The following is a 25,072-nucleotide window of genomic DNA, read 5'->3' as shown; positions in this document are numbered from 1 at the left end:
TTGTTTACAATATATATTAATGATTTAGACGAGGGAATTAAATGCAGCATCTCCAAGTTTGCGGATGACACGAAGCTGGGTGGCAGTGTTAGCTGTGAGGAGGATGCTAGGAGGATGCTAAGAGGGTGCAGGGTGACTTGGGTAGGTTAGATGAGTGGGCAAATTCATTTCAGATGCAATTTAATGTAGATAAATGTGAGGTTATCCACTTTGGTGGCAAGAACAGGAAAACAGATTATTATCTGAATGGTGGCTGATTAGGAAAAGGGGAGGTGCAACGAGATCTGGGTGTCATTGTACACCAGTCATTGAAAGTGGGCATGCAGGTACAGCAGGCGGTGAAAAAGGCGAATGGTATGTTGGCATTCATAGCAAGAGGATTTGAGTACAGGAGCAGGGAGGTTCTACTGCAGTTGTACTGCAGTTGTGAGATCACACCTGGAGTATTGTGTGCAGTTTTGGTCCCCTAATCTGAGGAAAGACATCCTTGCCATAGAGGGAGTACAAAGAAGGTTCACCAGATTGATTCCTGGGATGGCAGGACTTTCATATGAAGAAAGACTGGATTGACTAGGTTTATACTCGCTGGAATTTAGAAGATGGGGCGGGGGGGATCTTATTGTACCGTATAAAATTCTAAAGGGATTGGACAGGCTAGATGCAGGAAGATTGTTCCCGATGTTGGGGAAGTCCGGAACGAGGGGTCACAGTTTAAGCATAAAGGGGAAGCCTTTTAGGACCAAGATGAGGAAAAACTTCTTCACACAGAGAGTGGTGAATCTGTGGAATTCTCTGCCACAGGAAACAGTTGAGGCCAGTTCATTGGCTATATTTAAGAGGGAGTTAGATATGGCCCTTGTGGCTAAAAGGATTGGGGGTGTGGAGAGAAAGCATGTACAGGGTTCTGAGTTGGATGATCAGCCATGATCATACTGAATGGCGGTGCAGGCTCAAAGGGCCGAATGGCCTACTCCTGCACCTATTTTCTATGTTTCTCTCTGGATGTTATTGGAACCATGTGTCATAACACACAGATAAAATTAAAGAATTCTATCTTTGTGCAGTGATCCAGTCATTTAGCCCAGAAACAGACCCTTCGGCCTTTTAAATCCAAGCCAACCATCATATATTATCAGTGACTGACTGGGCAAGTCATAACTGAAATTATCCTATGGTTTAACATTGTTCAACTTAAGAATTAACATGGGTTTGATCCTAAATTTACAGCTTTGCAACTTTTTGAAGGTGACAAACATAATCTTACCTCCAGCCTCCTCCTAAATAGCCTTTGTTTCAATGATGTATTATCCAACTCCAATGCCTCTGGGTGACATCACTCTTGGCTGTTATTCCTATTTGTCCCATGGAAGCCAGTGGATTTCTTCTCACCTCCATGCTGTTACTTGCGGTATCCAATCTTTCACCATTTAAAAATATTCTGGTGTTCTGTGTTGTGCTCCAAGGTGGATAGCTTCACTCCTTCCATATTATCTCCTATGTTATTGTGTACATTTCCTTCATGCTGCTTTCCTTCTTCCTCCTCACAATCCTGTCTAGTTCTGTATCATCAGTAAATTTATAAATTTGACACATTGATAATGGTTGTGAATAGACCAAGGGTGATCCCTGTACTACCCCACCAGTCACAGCCTGACAACCTGAGAGTGACCTGTTTATTCTGATGTTTTGCTCTCTGTCCAATAACCTAATCTCAATCCATGTCAGGATATTTCACTGCCCCCCAACCCATGTGCTTTGACTTTGTTGACAGCCTCTAGTGTGTGACCTTATTGAAAGATCTTGTGACCAAACGTGCTATATCGACTTTATCCTTATCTATTTGATTAGTCACATCCTTAAAGAACCTCAGCATATTAGTCAAATATAGCCCTCCATTCATAAATTCATGCTGATCCTGATTAATCTCATTATCTACAACTGTTACTAATTAGGATTCTAGAAATTTTCCTACTATTTGTGCCTGTCTTCATGGAAGAACATACCAAGTAGTTATCTAAATATTTTGCCATTTCCTTCCTTACTATTATGGCAGGACCCTTAGGAGCATGATAAACAGAGGGATCTTGCGTTCCCTGAAAGTGGCAACACAAGTGACAAGGTGGAAAAGAAGGACTTTGGTGTACTTGCCTTCATCGATCAACCTGTTAAGTGTAAAAGTTGGCAAGTCATGATGCAGTTACATAAAGCTTTTTTTAGGCCACATCTGGGGCATTGTACAGTTCTGCTTGCCTCATTACAGTAAAGATGTGAGAATTTGGAGTGATCGTAGAAGAGATTTACCAGGATATTGCCTGGGTTGGAGAGTAGCTAGAAGGAGTGACTGGGCAAATGTGGATTGTTTTCTCTGGAAGTTGGAAAGCAATCTGATAGAAGTATATAAAATTATGAAAGGCATAGGTAGGATAAATAGTCAGTCTTTTTTTCTCCAGGATGGAATTGCGATAGACTAGAAGGTATAGATTTAAGGTGAGAGGCAGAAAGTTTAAAGATTTACAAGGCAAGTATTCATACAGGTGCTGCCAGATTGAACTGAATTGACTTTATTTCTTACATCCTTCACATACCTGAGGAGTAAAAATTTTTATGTTACATCTCTGTCTGAATATGCAATATGCAATTTATAGTAATTTGTAATAAATAGTATGTACAACACCACAGTGAATATAGCATAGAAATATAAATAGAAATATAATTGTATCAGTGTGAATTAATAAGTCTCATGGCTTGGTGGAAGAAGCTGTTCCGGAGCCGTTGGTCCTGACTTTAATGCTGTGGTACTGTTTCCCAGATGGTAGCAGCTGGAACAGTTTGTGGTTGGGGTGACTCGAGTCCCCAGTGATCCTTCGGACCCTTTTTACGCACCTGTGTCTGTAATGTCCTAAATAGTGGGAAGGTCACATTTACAGATGCACTGGGCTGTCCGCACCACTCTCTGCAGAGTTCTGTGATTGAGAGAAGTACAGTTCCCATTCCAGGCAGTGATGCAGCCAGTCAGGATGCTCTCAATTGTGCCCCTGTAGAAAGTACTTGGGATTTGGGGACTCATGCCGAACTTCTTCAACCGTCTGAGGTGAAAGAGGCATTGCTGTGCTTTTTTCACCACGCAGCCGGTATCCATAGACCACATGAGATCCTCGGTGATGTGTATGCTATTTACCCTCTCAACCCCAAATCCATTGTTGTCAATGGGGCTAGCCAGTCTCCATTCCTCCTGTAGTCCACAACTAACATTGAGGGAGAGGTTGTTTTCTTGATACCACTGTGTCAGGGTGATGACTTCTTCTCTGTAGGCTGGCTCGTTATTATTTGAGATTAGGCCAATCAGTGTAGTATTGTCAGCAAATTTAATTAGTAGATTGGAGCTGTGGGTGGTGACACTGTCATGGGTATACAGAGAGTAAAGGAGCAGGTTTAGGACACAGCCCTGAGGGGTACCTGTTGAGAGTCAGAGGGACAGAGGTGAGGGAGCCCACTTTTACCACCTGCCGGCAATCTAACAGAAACTCCAGGATCCAGCTGCGCAAGACAGGGTGAAGGCCGAGGTCTCGGGTGATGGAAACAGAAAAGATAGCATTTAAACCGATGAACAGGTTGGGAATTGAGGAATAATAGATCATGTGCAGGCAGAGGTATGGTTTAAATTGGCATCATGGTTTGTATAGGCAATATGGGCTGCAGGTTCTGTTGTTTTGCTGTACCGTTTTATGCTCAAGTATCTTGAATGTTAAACTCCCAACGCTAGTTAACCTGCAGCCACATTTCCGTATAGGCATCTTCCTTGTACCCACTTACTCCTGTTCAGGGTATTAATTCATCCATCCTGTTTGCATGCATTTCACTATTGAGTAAAAACCTGATAATCAAGTACACTAGGGGCTGAACAGGCAGATAGATGTTCATGATTATCAGATATTTCCCCTAATAATACACAAACACACTTTTAGTTTACTTTTATTTAAATGTTTTATAATAAACTCGGTAAGCTTAAGGAGAGTGCGGCAAACAGAGATTGAAAGGAGCATGGGAATCGGGCAACAGTGCTCTCAAAAGAAGCCCGAGAAACAGAACGAAGTGAGCCAGATGTTGAATATATGCAAGTTCCAGAAAGTAGGATTGCAGATTATTAGTATTCTCCTGTAGCATATTTAATTTTACCATTTAACATTTCTCTGTACTTTCACTCTGCTTTTTTTTTTGCTGCTTTTATTTCTCTTGTCTGTTTATTTCATTTAGTACTTTTCCAACTATTTTCCTTATTCTGCTCCTTCCTGAATTCTCCATGATGTTCATGTGCTCTTGGCTTCTCCAACAATACCACCAGGAGGTTAGTGTTCCTGGTCCTGCTTGTTAAGGTTCTATCTGCCCTTCAAGCATTTTTCCTTTTGCCTTTCCTCTTGCACCGCCCCTGCAGCTGTACGTTCATTTCCTCATATTGTATTCATTAGACAAGGTATTGTTAACTACCCTCAAGAATCCTTTATAACCTCGTTCAAATATGCTCTTTCTCTTTTCCTACCAGGTTGAACCACTGCTAATACTTCAGCCTCCCCTTCCAGGATGCTCTGCAGCTATTCAGTGACTTCCCTGCTCTTCTCTGAAACAGAGAGCCAATATGCTATCCTGGAGTTACATCCCTGGTTAGACAAACACCCATCTGCTTCCCCAATGATTGAATTCCCTATCACTATTGTTCTGTCTGACTTCTGGTCTGCTTGGCATTCTTCATTCCTTTCAAGGCCTCTTCTTGCCCTCCTAATTTTCAGTAGCATGCAAAAGTTTGGGCACCCCGGTCAAAATTTCAGTGAATAGCTAAGCAAGTAAAAGATGAACTGATTTCCAAAAGGCATAAAGTTAAAGATGATATATTTCTTTAATATTTTAAGCAAGAAAATTTTTTTATTTCCATCTTTTACAGTTTGAAAATAACAAAAAAGGAAAAGGGCCTGAAGCAGAAGTTTGGGCACCCTGCATGGCAGTACTTAGTAACACCCCCTTTGGCAAGTATCATAGCTTGTAAATGCTTTTTGTAGCCAGCTAAGAGTCTTTCAATTCTTGTTTGGGGGATTTTTGCCCATTCTTCCTTGCAAAAGGCTTCTAGTTCTCAGAGATTCTTGGGCATCTTGCATGCACTGCTCTTTTGAGGTCTGTCCACAGATTCTTGATGATGTTTCAGTCAGGGGACTGTGAGGGCCTTGGCAAAACCTTCAGCTTGCGCCTCTTGAGGTAGTCCATTATGGATTTTAAGGTTCATTATCCTGTTGTAGAAACCATCCTCTTTTCATCTTCGGCTTCTTTGCAGTGTGATGTTTGCTTCCAGAATTTGCTGGTACTTAATTGAACTCATTCTTCCCTACACCAGTAAATGTTCCCCGTGCCACTGGCTGCAACACAAGCCCAAAACATGATTGATCCACCCCCGTGCTTAACAGTTGGAGAGGTGTTCTTTTCATGAAATTCTGCACCCTTTTTTCTCCAAACATACCTTTGCTCATTGTGGCCAAAAAGTTCTATTTTAACTTCATCAGTCCACAGGACTTGTTTCCAAAATATATCAGGCTTGTTTAGATGTTCCTTTGAACCTTTTGAATAGCACTCTTTCTCTCTCTCTCCCCCCTCCCCCCCTCCACCTGCCTCTCTCCCCCCCGCACAGACCGCGACAGCCTGTGACCGACGTCATAGTCCTGCCTCCCTTAGGCGCTCTGAAAGAAACAGATTCAGTATATGACCGCAGGCTCGTAACACTATCCCGGTACCTGTCAGCTCCATATTCCTGTCTATCCCGGTTACTTTCAGCTGTATATTCCTGTCTGGCCCGAATCCCGTCAGTTCCATGTTCCCTTCTATCCCAGTATCTTTCAACTCAATATTTCTGTCTATCCCAGTACCTATCCGTTCCATATTCCTGCCTATCCCGGTTACCTTCTATCCTATATACCCCGGTACCTGTCAGCTCCATATTCCTGTCTATCCCGTTACCTGTCATCTGAATATTCCTGTCTATCCTGGTACCTGTCAACTCCGTATTCCTGTCCATCCCGGTTACTTCTACCACCATATTCCTGCCTGTCCCAGTATCTGACACCTTCTTATTCCTGTCTGTCCTGTTACCTGTCGGCTCCATATTCCTGTCTATCCCAGCACCTGTCAGCTCCATATTCCTGTCTATCCCGGTTACTTTCAGCTCCATATTCCTGTCTATCTCGGACCTGTCAACTCCATATTCCTGTCTATCCCGGTTAATTTCAGCTTCATATTCCTGTCTATCCCGGTTACTTTCAGATCCATATTCCTGTCTATCCCAGTTACTTGTAGCTCCATATTCCTGTCTAGGGTACTGATTGTGGATGATCAGCCATGATCACAGTGAATGGTGGTGCTGGCTCGAAGGGCCAAATGGCCTATTCCTCCACCTATTGTCTATTGTCTATCCCGGTACCTGTCAGCTCTGTATTCCTGTCTATCCCGTACCTGTCAGGTCCATTTTCATGTCTATCCCGGTTACTTTCAGCTCCACATTCCTATCTATCCCGTTATCTATCACCTACATATTCCTGTCTATCCTGGTACCTGTCATCTCCATGTTCCTGTCTATCCCGGTTACTTTCATCTCCATGTTCCTGTCTATCCCGGTACCTGTCATCTCCATGTTCCTGTCTATCCCGGTACCTGTCATCTCCATGTTCCTGTCTATCCCAGTTACTTTCATCTCCATGTTCCTGTCTATCCCGGTACCTGTCATCTCCATGTTCCTGTCTATCCCGGTACCTGTCATCTCCATGTTCCTGTCTATCCCAGTTACTTTCATCTCCATGTTCCTGTCTATCCCGGTACCTGTCATCTCCATGTTCCTGTCTATCCCGGTACCTGTCATCTCCATGTTCCTGTCTATCCCAGTTACTTTCATCTCCATGTTCCTGTCTATCCCGGTACCTGTCATCTCCATATTCCTGTCTATCCCGGTACCTGTCAGCACCATATTTCTGTCTATCCCGGTACCTGTCATCTCCATGTTCCTGTCTATCCTGGTACCTGTCATCTCCATGTTCCTGTCTATCCCGGTACCTGTCATCTCCATGTTCCTGTCTATCCCGGTACCTGTCATCTCCATGTTCCTGTCTATCCCGGTACCTGTCATCTCCATGTTCCTGTCTATCCCGGTACCTGTCATCTCCATGTTCCTGTCTATCCCGGTACCTGTCATCTCCATGTTCCTGTCTATCCCGGTACCTGTCATCTCCATGTTCCTGTCTATCCCAGTTACTTTTATCTCCATGTTCCTGTCTATCCCGGTACCTGTCATCTCCATGTTCCTGTCTATCCCGGTACCTGTCATCTCCATGTTCCTGTCTATCCCGGTACCTGTCATCTCCATGTTCCTGTCTATCCCGGTACCTGTCATCTCCATATTTCTGTCTATCCCGGTACCTGTCAGCACCATATTTCTGTCTATCCCGGTTACTTTCAGCTCCATATTTCTGTCTATCCCGTTATCTATCACCTACATATTCCTGTCTATCCTGGTACCTGTCATCTCCATGTTCCTGTCTATCCTGGTACCTGTCATCTCCATGTTCCTGTCTATCCCGGTACCTGTCATCTCCATGTTCCTGTCTATCCCGGTACCTGTCAGCACCATATTTCTGTCTATCCCGGTTACTTTCAGCTCCATATTCCTGTCTATCCTAGTTAATTTCAGCTCGATATTCCTGTGTATCCTGGTTACTTTCAGCTCCACATTCCTGTCTCTCCCGGAACCTGTCAGCTCCATATTCCTGTCTACCCCATACTTGTCAGGTCCATTTTCCTGTCAAGTCCGGTACCTTGCATCGTCATATTCCTGTCTATCATTTATTTATATGGGAAAAATTTGTGAGCGTTCGCAGACCCAAAAATAACCTACCAAATCATGCCAGATAACACATAAAACCTAAAATAACAGTAACATATAGTAAAAGCAGGAATGATATGATAAATACACAGCCTATATAAAGTAGAAATACTTATCTACAATCATTGCGGCACTGTTGTCTGTAGTGTAGATCTCAGCAAGCGCTTTCAGCAAAAACACTCTCCAGTAACCTTTAAGCTATGAAGCTGCCAAATCATACCAAATAACGCATTACACAGCCTATATAAAGTAGAAATAATATACGTACAGTGTAGTATCGCTTACTGGAATAGGGAAGACAGCGCTGAGCACACTGATGATGGTGTGTTAGGCTGAGTCGTCGAAGGTTGGGGTGGTGGGGTGGTGTAGTGGCCCCCACCCTCCAGGCCGCCGACTGATACTGATCCGCGAAGTATGCAGGGGTACAGCGATGGCCGGGACGCACCCAGCACATCTTTAAGAAAAAAGCCGAAATAAACAAGCATTCGGCAATCACCTCTGATCTGGGCCGACATTTACGTGCTGGGCGGCACCTAATTAACTAGTTTGTTTATTTTGGCTTTTTTCTTAAAGATGGGTGCATCCCGGCTACCGTGGCACTCTCCACGGCAATGTATCGGTCTGCGGCCTGGGGGTTGGGGTGGTGGGACACTGGGGTGTCATCTCGTCGTCTGTTTCCATCAGGGCAGGCAGGTCATCTTCTTCTACGTCTGCCTGCCTCGATGTCGAAGATCGAGGTCCATCGTCTGCTGTGTCTGATGTGGAAGGCTTGGTTGATTGCTTAGCCTCGCGCATTTTTCTATCATACAGTTCTTTGTAAGCACTCAAACCAGCTTGCAAATATGCCCTAAACCGACATACCTTTTCAAAATTAAAGTCGTACTTTATAATTGCAGCGAAAATCTTACGCAGTTGCTTCACGTTCAGTTCGCTACTGCATTGGGTTTCGATTGTTATCCTGCAGTGAACCTCTTTGTATCCTCCTGTAGTCTCCTTTCTCTGTATAATAGTCTTTGAACTTGACATGTCAAATCTCTCCATTCCTGCAGGTCTGCTGCACCTGTTCTTCCTGCCTTACATCCTTAGCAATTGTATCTGCAGTTTACTTGGCACTGAGCCTGTAAATGCCTCTTCGAATTCCTTTGATTTTTATTTGTCCTTTAAACCTCTTTGCTTATTTGGCCTCATGACACCCTCCTCTTTTGACTGGGGCTGACATATTTTAACTGATGTTTCTTTGAAGCACCTTACTTTGTAATCACATTCAGTGTTGTGTGCAAATGCACCTTTCATTCATCTATAAATTAAAACTGGGAGCTTCTTTGCATCTCATTGATAGAAATCTGGAGCATTCCCTATCAAGTGTGGATGTTGATATATTTTTGTTTCACTAGAGTTGATTGGCTTGGAAACAGGTAGAAAGCTGAAGTACCCACCAACCAGTATTTAATTAAAAGCAAAAACTGTAGACACTGTTCTAATTGAATGGTTGAGAAATCTCGAAGAACTAGATGATCATGCTGCTAAATCACTTGAGTGTGATAGTTTGCAGTCCAAAAACACTGCTCTTTGGATTCTTTAACCCATTCATCATGTAGTTTCTTTTGAGTTGATTTCTTCAAAGGTAAGGTCTCGGAATGCAGCGGCTCTCCTCTGCCTGGCAGTACAGAGATGTGTGAGTCTTTGCAACAAATATCTAGATAATATAACTGTTAGTAATTCAGTTTACTTTAAGTCACTGTTTAAACCAGAAAAATGTTTATAAAATTTACATGAACCAGATTTTATTATTTTCACACTTTTCATTTCATACCCCATCTATCTGGAGGCAATGACTCCTGCAGAAGCCAAAGTCCCACAGAGATGTCAGCCCTCAGAATCTCCCACATGTTGTGAGAGAAACACGGTGGATAAGATAATTAACCAAATGATCATGATCTTGCTCTTGCTCTTGTTCAGTGCAGTTGCCAGCGGTGACATAGGATCAGGATATGGTGGGGTTAATAATTGGAAGAGCAGTCCAGAAGCCTGGAGACACCTGGTGAGATGAGTTAATTCTTCCACCATGGTAGTTGGGAAGGTCGGATTCAGCTAACCTAGCATCGGAAGCGGTGACCATGAAACTACCAGACTTTCATTCATTGGTGTCCTTTAAGAGTAGAAAGACTCCAGGCCCTTTAGCTTCTCAGTTCATTAGACAGTTTGGGGCTGGCACACTGCCTTGACAGTACTACCCATCTCCATTGAATTAATTTTTAGAAGGCACACTGAGCTGTATGACCACTGAAAAGTTCACTTATTCTTGAGGTAATGCTTTCAAGTCTTGTAGAAATACTTAAAAAATTTCCTACAGTTAGACATTACCTTTGACTGGCTAGCTTATGGCAATTGGATTTTGTGCCAAATTAAATTCAGTGACAAAAAAGTAACCCCAGGCCCTTTAGTGGAAACTGAGCAACATGTTGTAAATTGCTTAGTTTTACTCAACATTTAAATTTTCAATTTGACCATTGGCAAAACAAAGAAAAAAATCTGTATACATGGCTACTTTCAGGGCTAAGGACAGTCCAGAGTGCAGTTACTGTTTATTTGCTCTCTCTCAAGCGCTTATCGAACACAGCCCTGTTCAAGTGAATATCTGATTCCCATGGATAAGAAATATGTATATTCACAATAACCACTAGGGTATGGTAGGATCTAAGTTTGAGTATGAAAGCCAGTGGCTGTTTCAGAAAGCAATACATTGTTCTGGCTACTTGAATGATACACAAAACCTCGAAGAATTATCCAGTGAGGAAAGGTGCTGATCAGCTGATTCTAATCCCCTGCCAGTCTTCATAAACCACATATTCTTATCCTGACTTTTCCTGAAGAAGTGAGATCACTCAGTGCAAGTGTATGTGATCATAAAATCACATTCCATTTCTTCCCATCTTAAGGCTATTCTTGCCCTAGATGGATAATGATAGTCCAATTTGACAGAGCTTTTGAAAGGCACAGCTAGCAGAGCTGCATCTCACAGCTTTAACAATCACCTTGGACACTGTCTGGAGCTGGTACATTCTCCACCCACATCCAAAGGACATACATGTTGGTGGATTAATTGGCCACAATAAATTACTCCACATGTTTAACAGAGAAATATTTTACGAGTAGTCGAATCTAAGGTGGGGGTGAGGGAGAGAGTTGATGGGAATGTGAGGAGAATATAAAATGGGGTTAGTGCAGAATTTGTAAATGAGTGTTTGATGTTCAGTACAGACTCAGTGGGCTGAAGGCCCTACTTATGTGCTGACTCTTGATAGCTTTCGCTCGATTGAGAAGCAGCACCCTGGAGAAGGGTTTGTGTGAGATTTTTGAATGCTTTCTATTTGCTTGATCCAGATTCCGGAGGTGATCAATTTCTGCTCTGACTTCCTCATTTCCTGGATTGATGACGATAACGTTCTTGAGCTGTACAGACTGGCTGAGCACTACAGTCTAGCTCAGCTGAGTGACAGAATCGACTTGTACATCCTGGAAAATTTCCTGAGTTTCAGCAAGACAGAGACCTACCGCCAATTGCCCCTGGCCAAGGTGCAGGGCCTGCTGAGCAGTGACAAACTGCAAGCAAGCTCCGAGAATGATGTGTATGAGGCTGCCTTGCTTTACCACTACACCCAGGAGGAAATTGAAAGAGACCAGGTCTCCTTACATGACCCCCCAAAGCTACTGGAGATGGTCCGCTTTGCACTGATTGAGCAGCAGACGTTTCAGAAACTGTACAATCGCCTGAGTCCTTGCCCTCTCAAGGAGGTCCTAGCAGATGCCCTGGCTTACCACCAGAATGAGATCCTCCAGCCTGTGCTTCAGACCCCACAGACACAGTTGAGATCCGGATTCCAATGTGTGGTGGGATTTGGAGGGATGTACTCATCCCAAGATGATGATTTAAGTGATGAGGTCAAGTTTCTGAACCCACTGAGCCAGGAATGGCAAACGTTAACCCAGGCACAGATGCCAAAAATGTCAAACCAGGGCATTGCTGTTTTAAATAACTTTGCTTACCTTGTGGGTGGAGACAACAACACTGCAGGATACAGAGCAGAGGTGAGCTGCTGGAGGTATGGCATCATTATTTTCTCTATTTTGCATGAGGGAATGCATTTTAGTGAAGAATAGTTTGCAATTCCAACTAATAATTCAGTAGTTGTTACAAGAATGTTCATGCTCTTGCTTCTCCATTCTGCCTCCTCCTTATGGAAGCACAAGTGGTTTCAGCAGTTAAGCAGCTTTCCAAGAGCTCTTGTGATCTTAGTCTTTGAGTGAGAAGCATTACATCTCATGTCTATTGTGTTTCCATTTGACTTCCAATGTTCATAGAATAAGTACCGGGGTATATATAAGGGCAGGAACCAGGATGATAAACATCCATTTTTGTTCTGAGAGCAGGAGTTTCAAAGCAAGGCACTGCCTGGATAGCTATTAAGTCATTTGGGAATAGCCTCCTTTTAAAGGCATTCCAATGTCTTTTCTAGTGTAGGTTTGTACAAGCTTCAGAGCTGGGACGGGAACTGAGGTCTAAAATCGGCTGTTTTTCATCATATTTTCCTCTTGTTATTTTTCTTAAATGTTTCCTTGTTTAAAAAATGGTCATAAAGTAATCAGTTCTGTCAGTGCTGCACAAGGACATGGTGTGGAATTCAGTGATTCTGCTCTATGATCTTCCAGCTTCTAGTATTACTGTGGTGGAGTACAGTGATCCTCTCCCGATCTCCCAGTCCTGCTGTAATACAGCGAATGGACAAGAGGAAGATATGCAGATGCTGGAAACCCAAGTGACACACACAAAATGCTGGAGGAACTCAGTAGGCCAGGCAGTACCTATGAAAAAGAGTACAGATGATGTTTCGGGCTGAGACTCTTCAGTGTCCTGCTGAAGGATTTCAGCCCAAAACATTGACTGTACTCTTTTCCATAGATGTTGCCTGGTCTGCTGAGTTCTGCCTCCACCACCGCCACCGACAGCCCATTTCACACACTCACCACTCTCTGCGTAAAAAACTTACCCCTGACATCTCCTCTGCACCTACTTCCAAGCATCTTAAAACTATGCCCTCTCGTGCTAGCCATTTCAGCCCTGGGAAAAAGCCTCTGACATCCGCACGATCAATGCCTCTCATTATCTTGACATCTCTAACAGTTCACCTCTCATCCTCCGTCACCCAAGGAGAAAAGGCCGAATTCACTCAACCTATTCTCATAAGACATGCTCTCCAATCCAGGCAACATACTTGTAAATCTCCTCTGCACCCTTTCTTTGGTTTCCATGGCCTTCCTATAGTGAGGCGACCAGAATTGAGCTCAGTACTCCAAGTGGGGTCTGACCAGGGTCCTATATAGCTGCAACATTACCTCTCGGCTCCTAAGCTCAATCCCACGATTGATGAAGGCCAATGCACCGTATTCCTTCTTAACCACAGAGTTAACCTGCGTAGCAACTTGGGGTGTCCTATGGACTCGGACCCCAAGATCCCTCTGATCCTCCACACTGCCGAGTCTTACCATTAATACTATATTCTGCATCATATTTGACCTACCAAAATGAACCACCTCACACTTATCTGAGTTGAACTCCATCTGCCACTTCTCAGCCCAGTTTTGCATCCTATCTATGTCCTGCTGTAACCTCTGACAGCCCTCCACACTATCCACAACACCCCCAAACTTTGTGTCATCAGCAAATTTACTAACCCATCCCTCCACTTCCTCATCCAGGTCATTTATAAAAATCACAAAGAGAAGGGGGTCCCAGAACAGATCCCTGAGGCACACCACTGGTCACCAGCCTGCATGCAGAATATGACCCATCTACAACCACTCTTTGCCATCTGTGGGCAAGCCAGTTCTGGATCCACAAAGCAAGGTCCCCTTGCATCCAATGCTTCTTTATTTTCTCAATAAACCTTATCAAATGCCTTGCTAAAATCGAAATATACACTACATCTACAGCTCTGCCCTCATCAATGTGTTTAGTCACATCCTCAAAAAATTCAGTCGGGCTCATAAGGCACGACCTGCCCTTGACAAAACCATGCTGACTATTCCTAATCATATTATGCCTCTCCAAATGTTCATAAATCCTGCCTCTCAGGATCTTCTCCATCAACTTACCAACCACCAAACACTGAAGTAAGATTGGAAAGGTCAGTCGCAGGATTGGTAACAGAACAGCAATGGCTGGAGTTTCTGGGAGCAATTCGGAAGGTGCAGGATAAAATGCATTCTAATGATGAAAAAGTGTTCGAAAGGGAGGATGATGTACCCAGGGCTGACAAGGAAGTTAAAAACAGAATAAAAGCAAAACAGAGGACATACAATCTAACCAAAAATTAGTGGCAAGTTAGAAGATTGGGAATCTTTTGAAAATCAAGAGAAGGCAATTAAAAAAGCTATAAGGAGAGAAAAGATGAAATATGAAGTTAAGCTAGCTAATAATATAAAAAGGATATCAAAAGATTTTGTTCAAATATATAAAGAGTGAAATAGAGGCAAGAGTGGATATCGGACCACTGTAGAGGTAGTACTGGGGACAAAGAAATGGCAGATAAATTTACTAAGTATTTGGCATCGATCTTCACTGTAGAGGACACTGCAGTATGCCGGAAATTCAAGAGCGTCAGGAGTAAGAAGTGAATGTTGTTGCTATTACTAAGGGCTGAAGGTAGATAAGTCATCTAGACCCGATGGACCCCAGAGTTCTGAAAGAGGTCACTAAAGAGATTGTGGAACCGATGGTATTACTGGAAAGATACTAACCTGGATAGAGGATTGGCTGACTGGCAGGAGGCAAAGAGTGGGAATAAAGATGGCCTTTGTGGTTGTCTGCCGGTTACTAGTGGTGTTCTGCAGGAGTCAGTGTTGGGAACTCTTTTCAAGTCATATGTCAATGATTTGGATGATAGAATTGATGGTTTTGTGGTCAAGCTTGCAGATGATATAAACATAGGTTGAGGTATGAATAGCGTTGAGGAAGCAGGAAATCTGCAGAAGGACTTAGACACATTGGGAGAATGGGTAAAGAAGTGGCAAATGGAATATAGTGTAGGCAGATGTACGGTCATGCATCTTGATAAAAGGAATAAAGGCATAGATATTGTCTAAATGGGGAGAAAATTCATAAATCACTGGTGCAAAGAGACTTCGGAGTCCTCGTGCAGGTTTCCTTAAAAGTTGACTTACAAGTTGAACCGGTGGTAAGGAAGCCAAGTGCAATGTTAGCATTCATTTCGAGAGGACTACAATATAAAAGCAAAGATGTAATGTGGATTTATAAGGCATTGGTCAAACCACACTTGTGGAGTATTGTGAGCAGTCTTGCACCCCTATCTAAGAAAAGATGTGCTGGCATGAGAGAAGTCCAGAGAAGGTTCATGAGAATGATTCTGGGAACGAAAGGATTAATGTATGGAGCATTTGATGGCTCTGAGATTGTACTCGCTGGAGTTTGGAAGAATAAGAGGGAATCTCGTTGAAACTTATTCAGTACTGAAAGGCCTAGATGTAGTGGAGTTGATTTTTTTTTATTGTGGGGAGTCTAGGACCAGAGAGCAGAGCCTCAACGTAGAGGGATGTCCATTTAGAACAGAGATGGGGAGGAATTTCTTCAGCCACAGAGTGGTGAATCTGTGAAATGCATTGCCACAGACAGCTGTGGAGGCCAAGTGATAGGGTATATTTAAAGTCGAGCTTGTTGGGTTCTTGATTAGAACCTATAAATGGTTACGGGGTGAAGGGAAGAGAATAGGGTTGAGAAGAAAAATACCAACCATAATGGAATGTTAGAGCAGACTAGATGGACTGAATGGCCTAATTCTTAATGTCAAATAGTCTTATGCTGGTCTTGCTGTATTAGCCTTGGGAAGTGCTGTGTCTGCTGCTGGCTTTTCCAGTTCTGCAATACCTCAGTCTGCATATAGTGGTCCTTTTCACAGTTTTGTCATTTGTAATGTTTGTGTGCTAAGTATCACCAGAATGACACGCTGTGTATCTTTTCTCGTTCATAAGCACGTGTCTTCATTTGCTAACAGAATTTCATCCAGAATTTTGTATCAGCTCTTACATAGGTGGATTTGGTTTTGTTATTCAGAATATAATGAGTTTGAATGCAGTCCTGTAATAAGGAGGTTTGTGGTTAGTAAGGTGAGGATAAACTCTTAAATATCTCCATTAATGCATCTGCTTTATTTTTATATTCCTGAACTGACATGGCTTCATTTCTTTTCCTTTTTAAATCTTTTTATTGAATTAGTACAGTAAAGGTAAAACATATAGCAACCAATACATTGTTAAGATATAAATATACAAGTAATATTAATACAAAAAAAACAATGCAAACAGTGTAAGTTAGTTATAAAATAACAAGGTAATATAGTTGTATACTAATTTTCCATATATATCGATAAATGAGAAAAAAAACAGAACCCCCCCCAAAAAAACCACCGTGCAACTAACCTACAAAGCAAAGCAAAGCAATGGGCTAACTAGATAAATAGTGGACTTGAACAAATTAAACAATCACATCCTCAAACCTGGCCTCCACTAATAGCAGATAAAATCCATGAAGGGAGTGTATGTATGATCAGAGAAAAAAAAGTTACATTAAATGAAAATATTGAATAAAAGATCTCCAGGTCTGTTCAAATTTAACTGAAGTATCATAAAGATTACTTCTGATTTTTTCCAAATTTAGAACAGTATCGTTTCAGAGAACCAAAAAAACATAGTTGGCATTAATCTCCTTCCAATGTTGTACAATATATCTTTTCGACATTAAAGTAAGAAATGCAATCATTCTATGCGCTGAGGGGGATAAATTACTAGAGGTTTTAAGTAATCCAAAGATAGCAGTAATAGGATGGGGAGAAATATCACTATTCAAAACCTTTGAGATAATATTAAAAATGTCTTTCCAAAAAGTTTCCAGAGTAGGACAAGACCAAAACATGTGGGTCAAGGAAGCTATCTCCCCATGACATCTATCACAAAAAGGGTTAATATGAGAGTAAAAACGAGCTAATTTATCTTTAGACATGTGTGTTCTATGGACAACTTTAAATTGAATTAAGGAATGTTTGGAACAGATAGAGGAAGTATTAACTAGTTGTAAAATATGAGCCCAGTCATCCGCCGGGATAGACAGGCCCAGTTCCTTTTCCCAGTCAGGACATGGCTTCATGTTTAAAGAATTTAATGCAGACAAGTGTGAGGTGTTGCACTTTGTGAGGACCAACCAGGATGGGTCTTACTCAAGATTTACTCAGTAGGGCAGAACAAAGGAATCTGGGAATACAGGTCCATAATCCATTGAAAGTGACGTCACAGGTATAAGGAAAGCTTTTGGCACATTGGCCTTCACAGATGAATATAGGAGATGGCATGTTATGTTGAAGTTGTATAAAAGGTTGGTGAGGACTAACTTGGACTATTGTGTGCAGTTTTGGTTACAGCAACAATGTGCATAAAATTGAAAGAACAGAAAATTTACAAGGATGATGCCACGATGGAGGACCTGAGTTGTAAGGAAAGACTGAATAGGTTAGAACTTAATGCTGTCTAGGGAAGATTTAATAGAGGTATGCAAAACTATGAGGGGTATAGATCGGGTAATTGCAAGCAGGCTTTTTCCACTGAGGTGGGACTGCAGCTGGGGGGCATGGGATCAGGGTGAAAGGTGAAATATTTAAGGGAAACATGAGGGTAAACTTCTTCACTCAGAAGGTGGTGAGAGTATGGAACTAGCAGCCAGGGCAAGTGGTGGATGGAATTTCCATTTCAGTGTTTAGGGAAGTTTGGATAGGTACATGGATGGGAGAGGTATGGTCTGGGTGCAGGTCGATGGGACTAGGCAGTTTAAATTGTTGACACTGACTAAGTGTGCCAGATGGCCTGCTTCTTTGCTGCAGTTTTCTATGACTCTGACCTTTCAATTTAAATTCTTGCTTTTAACCTTGAACAAGCTCCTGATGTTTACCTTTGAGCATTTAAGGGTGGTATTGCTTTCCTGTTGTTGATTTGATGTGTTGTGAACTGAGTACTCCAGTAAAACATCACAGGCAGTGTGATTCTAATTTTAAGGTACGATCCCCGGCACAACAAGTGGATTAGAATCCAGTCGCTGCAGCAGCCACATGCTGATCATTGTGTGTGTGTAGTGGGCGAGTATCTGTACGCAATCGGAGGCCGAGACTACCACCAGGAATTAAATGTGGTGGAGCGTTATGACCCCCGCTTAAATTCTTGGGAATATATGGCACCACTGAAAAAGGAGGTATGTACAGATCAATATTGTCAAAAATTTGTAGCTTCATATAGGTATATTATTCCCGTTTGTTATTGTAGTTTGTGCATAAAGATCAAAACTCCAAATTAAATTTGTTGTGAAACTACGTATATGTCACCACGTACATCCATGAGATTCATTTTCTTATGGGCATTCACAGTAAATACAAAGAAACACGAAAAATCAATGAAAACTGCACATAGTGAAGACAGACCGAATAACCAATGTGCAAAGGACAACAAAGTCTACAAATACAAAAAAAACCAAACTAATAACAATAAAAAATAAACAATAAATATTGAGAACATGAGGTGAAGAGTGCTTGAAAATTAGTCCATAGGTTGTGGAATCAGTTCAGTGTTGGGGTGAGTGAAGTTATCCACTCTGGTTCAAGAGCCTGATGGTTGAGAGGTAATAACTGTCCCTGAACCTGGAGGTGTGGGACCTTCGGCTGCTTACCTTCTACCTGATGCCTTCTTTGTAATGGTACTTAAGTGCTACACCTAGGGCAGATCCTCTGCAATGATAATGCCAAGTAATTTAAAGTTGCTGACCCTTTCCACCTCTGATATCCCAATGAGGACTGGCTCATCGACCTCCAGTTTCCTCCTCCTGTAGTTAATAATGGGCTCTTTGTTTTTGCTGACATTCAAGTTTCCTCCCATCTGACCAACAACAGTGGTGTTGTGAGCAAACTTAGGAATGGCACTGGAGCTTCAATGAAGGAGTGTCTTCACTGTCCAGATGCTCCAGGGTTGAGTGAAGAGCCAATGAAATGGCATCTGCTGTGGACCTGTTGTGACGGTAGGCAAACTGGAGTGGATCCAAGTTGCTTCTCAGACAGGAGTTGATGTTTCGCACCAACCTCTCAAAGCACTTCATCACTGTGGATGTAAGTACCACTGGACAATAGCATGTTCTGTTTTGGTACCAGTACATTGAAGCCTGTTTAAGGCAGGTTTGTACCTCAGACTACTGTAGCATGAGGCTGAAGATGTCTGTAAACACTCCAGCCAATTGATTAGCACAGGTCTTCAGTACTTGGCCAGGTACCCCTTCTGGCCAGGTTCACCTTGCTGAAGGATGCTGTCATGTTGGCCTCACGGGGTCACTGTGGGCTGTGGGAGTTTGTGAAGCTGCCTCCATGTTTTACCAGGAGAGACACTGAGCTCACTTGGGAGCGAAACCTTGTGGAGAGCAGGGCAGAATGTATTCCTTATGGTCATTCAGCACCAAAATTTCTAGTCATTGTGGAAGGGATTTGTAGGAGCTATTCAGTTGTTACCTTAAGGTATAAATGGAAGGCTCCTGTTTTGAGTGAGGATCAGCTTTATTATGTTTCAGGAAACTGTAAATTTTAAACGATCTTTATTTTCAATCTTTATTTTCCTGTTATCTTGTGAAAATGCTCATCTTCATAGAATAGCAAGGCATGGGAAATGGGCCCTTTCCTTATTTATTTTAGAACCACACTGCCCCAGCAACCCCTGGCAACCTCGGTTAACCCTAACCTAATCATGGGACAATTTACAATGACCTATTATCCTGCCCAATATGTATTTGGACTGTGGAAAGGAGCAGGAGCACTCATGGAAAACTCATAGGGAAGACATACAGAGGCTCCTTATCGAACGGCGTCTGAATGGAATTCTGAACTCTGGGGTGCCCCGAGTTGTAACCGCCTCCCCTACCGTGGGTCCCGTCGTACCCGCAACCCCACCGCGGGTCCCGTCGTATCCGCGACCCCACCGCGGGTCCCGTCATAACCGCCACCCCACCGCGGGTCCCGTCGTACCCGCCACCCCACCGCGGGTCCCGTCGTACCCGCCACCCCATCGCGGGTCCCGACGTACCCGCCACCCCACCGCGGGTCCCGTCGTAACCGCCACCCCACCGCGGTTCCCGTCGTAACCGCGACCCCACCATGGGTACCATCGTCCTGACGTCTGTGTGAAGCATAATGCCGATTCAAACTAATCCCATCTTCCTAAACGCAAACACGGGGAATTCTACACACGCTGGAAATTCAAGCAACACACATCAAAGTTGCTGGTGAACGCAGCAGGCCAGGCAACATCTCTAGGAAGAGGTACAGTCGACGTTTCGGGCCGAGACCCTTCGTCAGGACTAACTGAAGGAAGAGTTAGTAAGAGATTTGAAGGTGGGAGGGGGAGGGGGAGATCCAAAATGATAGGAGAAGACAGGAGGGGGAGGGAAGGAGCCAAGAGCTGGACAGGTGAATGGCCAAAGGGATATGAGAGGATCATGGGATAGGAGGTCCGGGAAGAAAGTAAAGGGGGAAGAGGGAAAAACCCAGAGGATGGGCAAGGGGTATAGTGAGAGGGACAGAGGGAGAAAAAGGAGAGAGAGAAAAAGAATGTGTGTATAAAAATAAATAACGGATGGGGTACGAGGGGGAGGTGGGGCATTAGCGGAAGTTAGAGAAGTCAATGTTCATGCCATCAGGTTGGAGGCTACCCAGACGGAATATAAGGTGTTGTTCCTCCAACCTGAGTGTGGCTTCATCTTTATAGTCGAGGAGGCCATGGATAGACATATCAGAATGGGAATGGGACGTGGAATTAAAATGTGTGGCCGCTGGGAGATCCTGCTTTCTCTGGAAAATGGACTTGCTGTATTGCCACATTAACAATGTTCAACAGGGTTTTGTGATCGCAAGAGAAACGTCCAAGACAAACACTTGCTGTTAGACTACCCACCACTTTCACCGTTCCAATGTCTCTCTGTAGCAGGTTCTAACACGGTCTGGACCAGGTCCAGTTTCTCCATCAAAGAAAAAACAGCTCGCTAATGGGGTGACCTGCAGTTTCGATGTTCTTAATCCCAGCATTGTTCTGTAATCATAAAAAAGGTGTTTATAAAAGGCAAAGACACGTTTGGTTGGCACACTGATATGAGAAAATCTGCAGATGCTGGAAATCCAAGCAACACACAAAATGTTGGAGGAACTCAGCAGGCCAGGCAGTTCTGGATTGAAGAGCCTCATCCTGAGAGCTGCTGCAGTGAAGACAGGGGACATGGGAGGGGGGATTGCATTTTTTTGAAGTGACAGAGTGGGAAGAGGTTGAGTCCGGGTAGTTATGAGAAACAGTAGCTTTGTAAAAACATATCAGTAGATAAACTGTCTCCAGAAATAGAGACAGAGAGATCAAGGAGGGGGAGGGAGGTGTCAGAAATGGATCGGGTAAATTTGAGGGCAGGGTGGAAGTTGGAGGCGAAGTTGATGAAGTTTACAAGTTCAGCATAGGTGTAGGAGCAGCCCCAGTGCAGTTGTCAATGTAGTGTAGGAAAAATTGGGGAGTGATACCAGTGTACGCAGTGTGAGAGTGATACCGGTGTTGGCAGTGTAAGAGTGATACCAGTGTGGGCAGTATCAGAGTGATACCGGCAGGGGCACTGTGAGAGTGATACCGGTGTGGGCAGTGTGAGAGTGGTACCGGTGTAAGAGTGATGCAGTCTGGGCAGTGTGAGAGTGATACCGGTGTGGGCAGTGTGAGAGTGATTCCGGTGTGGGCAGTGTGAGAGTGATACCGGTGTGGGCAGTGTCAGAGTGATTCCGGTGTGGGCAGTGTCAGAGTGATTCCGGTGTGGGCAGTGTGAGAGTGATACCAGTGTGGGCAGTGTGAGAGAGATACAGGTGTGGGCAGTGTGAGAGTGATACCGGTATAAGAGTGATGCAGTGTGGGCAGTTTGAGAGTGATACTGGTGTGGGCAGTGTCACAGTGATAACGGTGTGGGCAGTGTCACAGTGATACCGGTGTGGGCAGGGTGAGAGTGATAGCGGTGTGGGCAGTGTGAGAGTGATACCGGTGTGGGCAGTGTCACAGTGATACCGGTGTGGGCAGGGTGAGAGTGATAGCGGTGTGGGCAGTGTGAGAGTCATACCGGTGTGGGCAGTGTCACAGTGATACCGGTGTGGGCAGTGTCAGAGTGATACCTGTGTGGGCAGGGTGAGAGTGATACCGGTGTGGGCAGTGTGAGTGTGATACCGGTGTGGGCAGTGTCAGAGTGATACCTGTGTGGGCAGTGTGAGAGTGATACCGGTGTGGGCAGTGTGAGAGTGATTCTGGTGTGGGCAGTGTCAGAGTGATTCCGGTGTGGGCAGTGTGAGAGTGATACCGGTGTGGGCAGTGTGAGAGTGATTCCGGTGTGGGCAGTGTCAGAGTGATACAGGTGTGGGCAGAGTGAGAGTGATACCAGTGTGGGCAGTGTGAGAGAGATACCAGTGTAAGAGTGATGCAGTGTGGGCAGTTTGAGAGTGATACCGGTGTGGGTAGTGTGAGAGTGATGCAGTGTGGGCAGTGTCAGAGTGATACCGGTGTGGGCAGTGTGAGAGTGATACGGTGTGGGCAGTGTCACAGTGATAACGGTGTGGGCAGTGTCGGAGTGATACCGGTGTGGGAGTGTGAGAGTGATACCGGTGTGGGCAGTGTGAGAGTGATACCGGTGTGGGCAGTGTGAGAGTGATACCGGTGTGGGCAGTGTGAGAGTGATGCAGTGTGGGCACTGTCGGAGTGATACCGGTGTGGGCAGTGTCGGAGTGATGCAGTGTGGGCAGTGTCAGAGTGATGCAGTGTGGGCAGGGTGAGAGTGATACCGGTGTGGGCAGTGTGAGAGAGATACAGGTGTGGGCAGTGTCACAGTGATACCGGTGTGGGCAGTGTGAGAGTGATACCGGTGTGGGCAGTGTCAGAGTGATACCGGTGTGGCTAGTGTCAGAGTGATACCGGTGTGGGCAGTGTCACAGTGATACCGGTGTGGGCAGTGTGAGAGTGATACCGGTGTGGCTAGTGTCAGAGTGATACCGGTCTGGGCAGTGTCACAGTGATACCGGTGTGGGCAGTGTCAGAGTGATACCGGTGTGGGAGTGTGAGAGTGATACCGGTGTGGGCAGTGTGAGAGTGATACCGGTGTGGGTAGTGTCACAGTGATACCGGTGTGGGCAGTGTGAGAGTGATACCGGTGTGGGCAGTGTCAGAGTGATACCTGTGTGGGAGTGTGAGAGTGATACCGGTGTGGGCAGTGTCAGAGTGATACCGGTGTGGGCAGTGTGAGAGTGATACCGGTGTGGGTAGTGTCAGAGTGATACCGGTGTGGGAGTGTGAGAGTGATACCGGTGTGGGCAGTGTGAGAGTGATGCAGTGTGGGCAGTGTAAGAGTGATACCAGTGTGGGTGTGGGGAGTGTAAGAGTGATACCAGTGTAAGAGTGATGCAGTCTGGGCAGTGTAAGAGTGATACCGGTGTGGGCAGTGTCAGAGTGATACCGGTGTGGGAGTGTGAGAGTGATACCGGTGTGGGCAGTGTGAGAGTGATACCGGTGTGGGTAGTGTCAGAGTGATACCGGTGTGGGAGTGTGAGAGTGATACCGGTGTGGGCAGTGTGAGAGTGATGCAGTGTGGGCAGTGTAAGAGTGATACCAGTGTGGGTGTGGGGAGTGTAAGAGTGATACCAGTGTAAGAGTGATGCAGTCTGGGCAGTGTAAGAGTGATACCGGTGTGGGCAGTGTGAGAGTGATACTGGTGTGGGCAGTGTCACAGTGATACCGGTATGGGCAGTGTGAGAGTGATACCGGTGTGGGCAGTGTGAGAGTGATACCGGTGTGGGCAGTGTCACAGTGATACCGGTGTGGGCAGTGTCAGAGTGATACCGGTGTGGGCAGGGTGAGAGTGATAGCGGTGTGGGCAGTGTGAGAGTGATTCCGGTGTAGGCAGTGTCAGAGTGATTCCGGTGTGGGCAGTGTGAGAGTGATACCAGTGTGGGCAGTGTGAGAGTGATTCCGGTGTGGGCAGTGTCAGAGTGATTCCGGTGTGGGCAGTGTGAGAGTGATACCAGTGTGGGCAGTGTGAGAGAGATACAGGTGTGGGCAGTGTGAGAGTGATACCGGTATAAGAGTGATGCAGTGTGGGCAGTTTGAGAGTGATACCGGTGTGGGCAGTGTCACAGTGATAACGGTGTGGGCAGGGTGAGAGTGATACCGGTGTGGGCAGTGTCACAGTGATAACGGTGTGGGCAGTGTCACAGTGATAACGGTGTGGGCAGTGTCACAGTGATACCGGTGTGGGCAGGGTGAGAGTGATAGCGGTGTGGGCAGTGTGAGAGTGATACCGGTGTGGGCAGTGTCACAGTGATACCGGTGTGGGCTGTGTCAGAGTGATACCTGTGTGGGCAGGGTGAGAGTGATACCGGTGTGGGCAGTGTCACAGTGATACCTGTGTGGGCAGTGTGAGAGTGATACCGGTGTGGGCAGTGTCACAGTGATACCGGTGTGGGCAGTGTCAGAGTGATACCTGTGTGGGCAGTGTGAGAGTGATTCCGGTGTGGGCAGTGTCAGAGTGATTCCGGTGTGGGCAGTGTGAGAGTGATACCGGTGTGGGCAGTGTGAGAGTGATTCCGGTGTGGGCAGTGTCAGAGTGATACAGGTGTGGGCAGAGTGAGAGTGATACCAGTGTGGGCAGTGTGAGAGAGATACCAGTGTAAGAGTGATGCAGTGTGGGCAGTTTGAGAGTGATACCGGTGTGGGTAGTGTGAGAGTGATGCAGTGTGGGCAGTGTCAGAGTGATACCGGTGTGGGCAGTGTGAGAGTGATACGGTGTGGGCAGTGTCACAGTGATAACGGTGTGGGCAGTGTGAGAGTGATGCAGTGTGGGCACTGTCGGAGTGATACCGGTGTGGGCAGTGTCGGAGTGATGCAGTGTGGGCAGTGTCAGAGTGATGCAGTGTGGGCAGGGTGAGAGTGATACCGGTGTGGGCAGTGTGAGAGAGATACAGGTGTGGGCAGTGTGAGAGTGATACCGGTGTGGGCAGTGTGAGAGTGATACCG

The 25,072-nt window shown here is 45.0% G+C and overlaps 1 protein-coding gene across 4 annotated transcripts in view; it reads left to right on the top strand.

Moving 5' to 3' along the window:
- klhl22 (kelch-like family member 22) overlaps nt 1-25,072 on the top strand; it is a 106,274-nt gene that overhangs the window by 44,980 nt on the left and 36,222 nt on the right. For 3 of the 4 annotated variants that reach the window (XM_063031722.1, XM_063031719.1, XM_063031720.1), the window contains 2 exons: nt 11,294-12,012; nt 18,026-18,218. In XM_063031722.1, the coding sequence (XP_062887792.1) occupies nt 11,294-12,012; nt 18,026-18,218 (912 nt within the window). Of the gene's footprint in view, nt 1-4,936; nt 5,019-11,293; nt 12,013-18,025; nt 18,219-25,072 lie in introns of all 4 variants that reach the window. The other variant, XM_063031721.1, reaches the window with a different exon arrangement.

This window comes from Mobula hypostoma, chromosome 23 (genome assembly GCF_963921235.1).
Source record: "Mobula hypostoma chromosome 23, sMobHyp1.1, whole genome shotgun sequence".
Classification (NCBI taxonomy): Eukaryota; Metazoa; Chordata; class Chondrichthyes; order Myliobatiformes; family Myliobatidae; genus Mobula; species Mobula hypostoma.
Note: the sequence above shows the minus strand (reverse complement) of the source record. Positions and strands in the feature narration are given on the sequence as shown.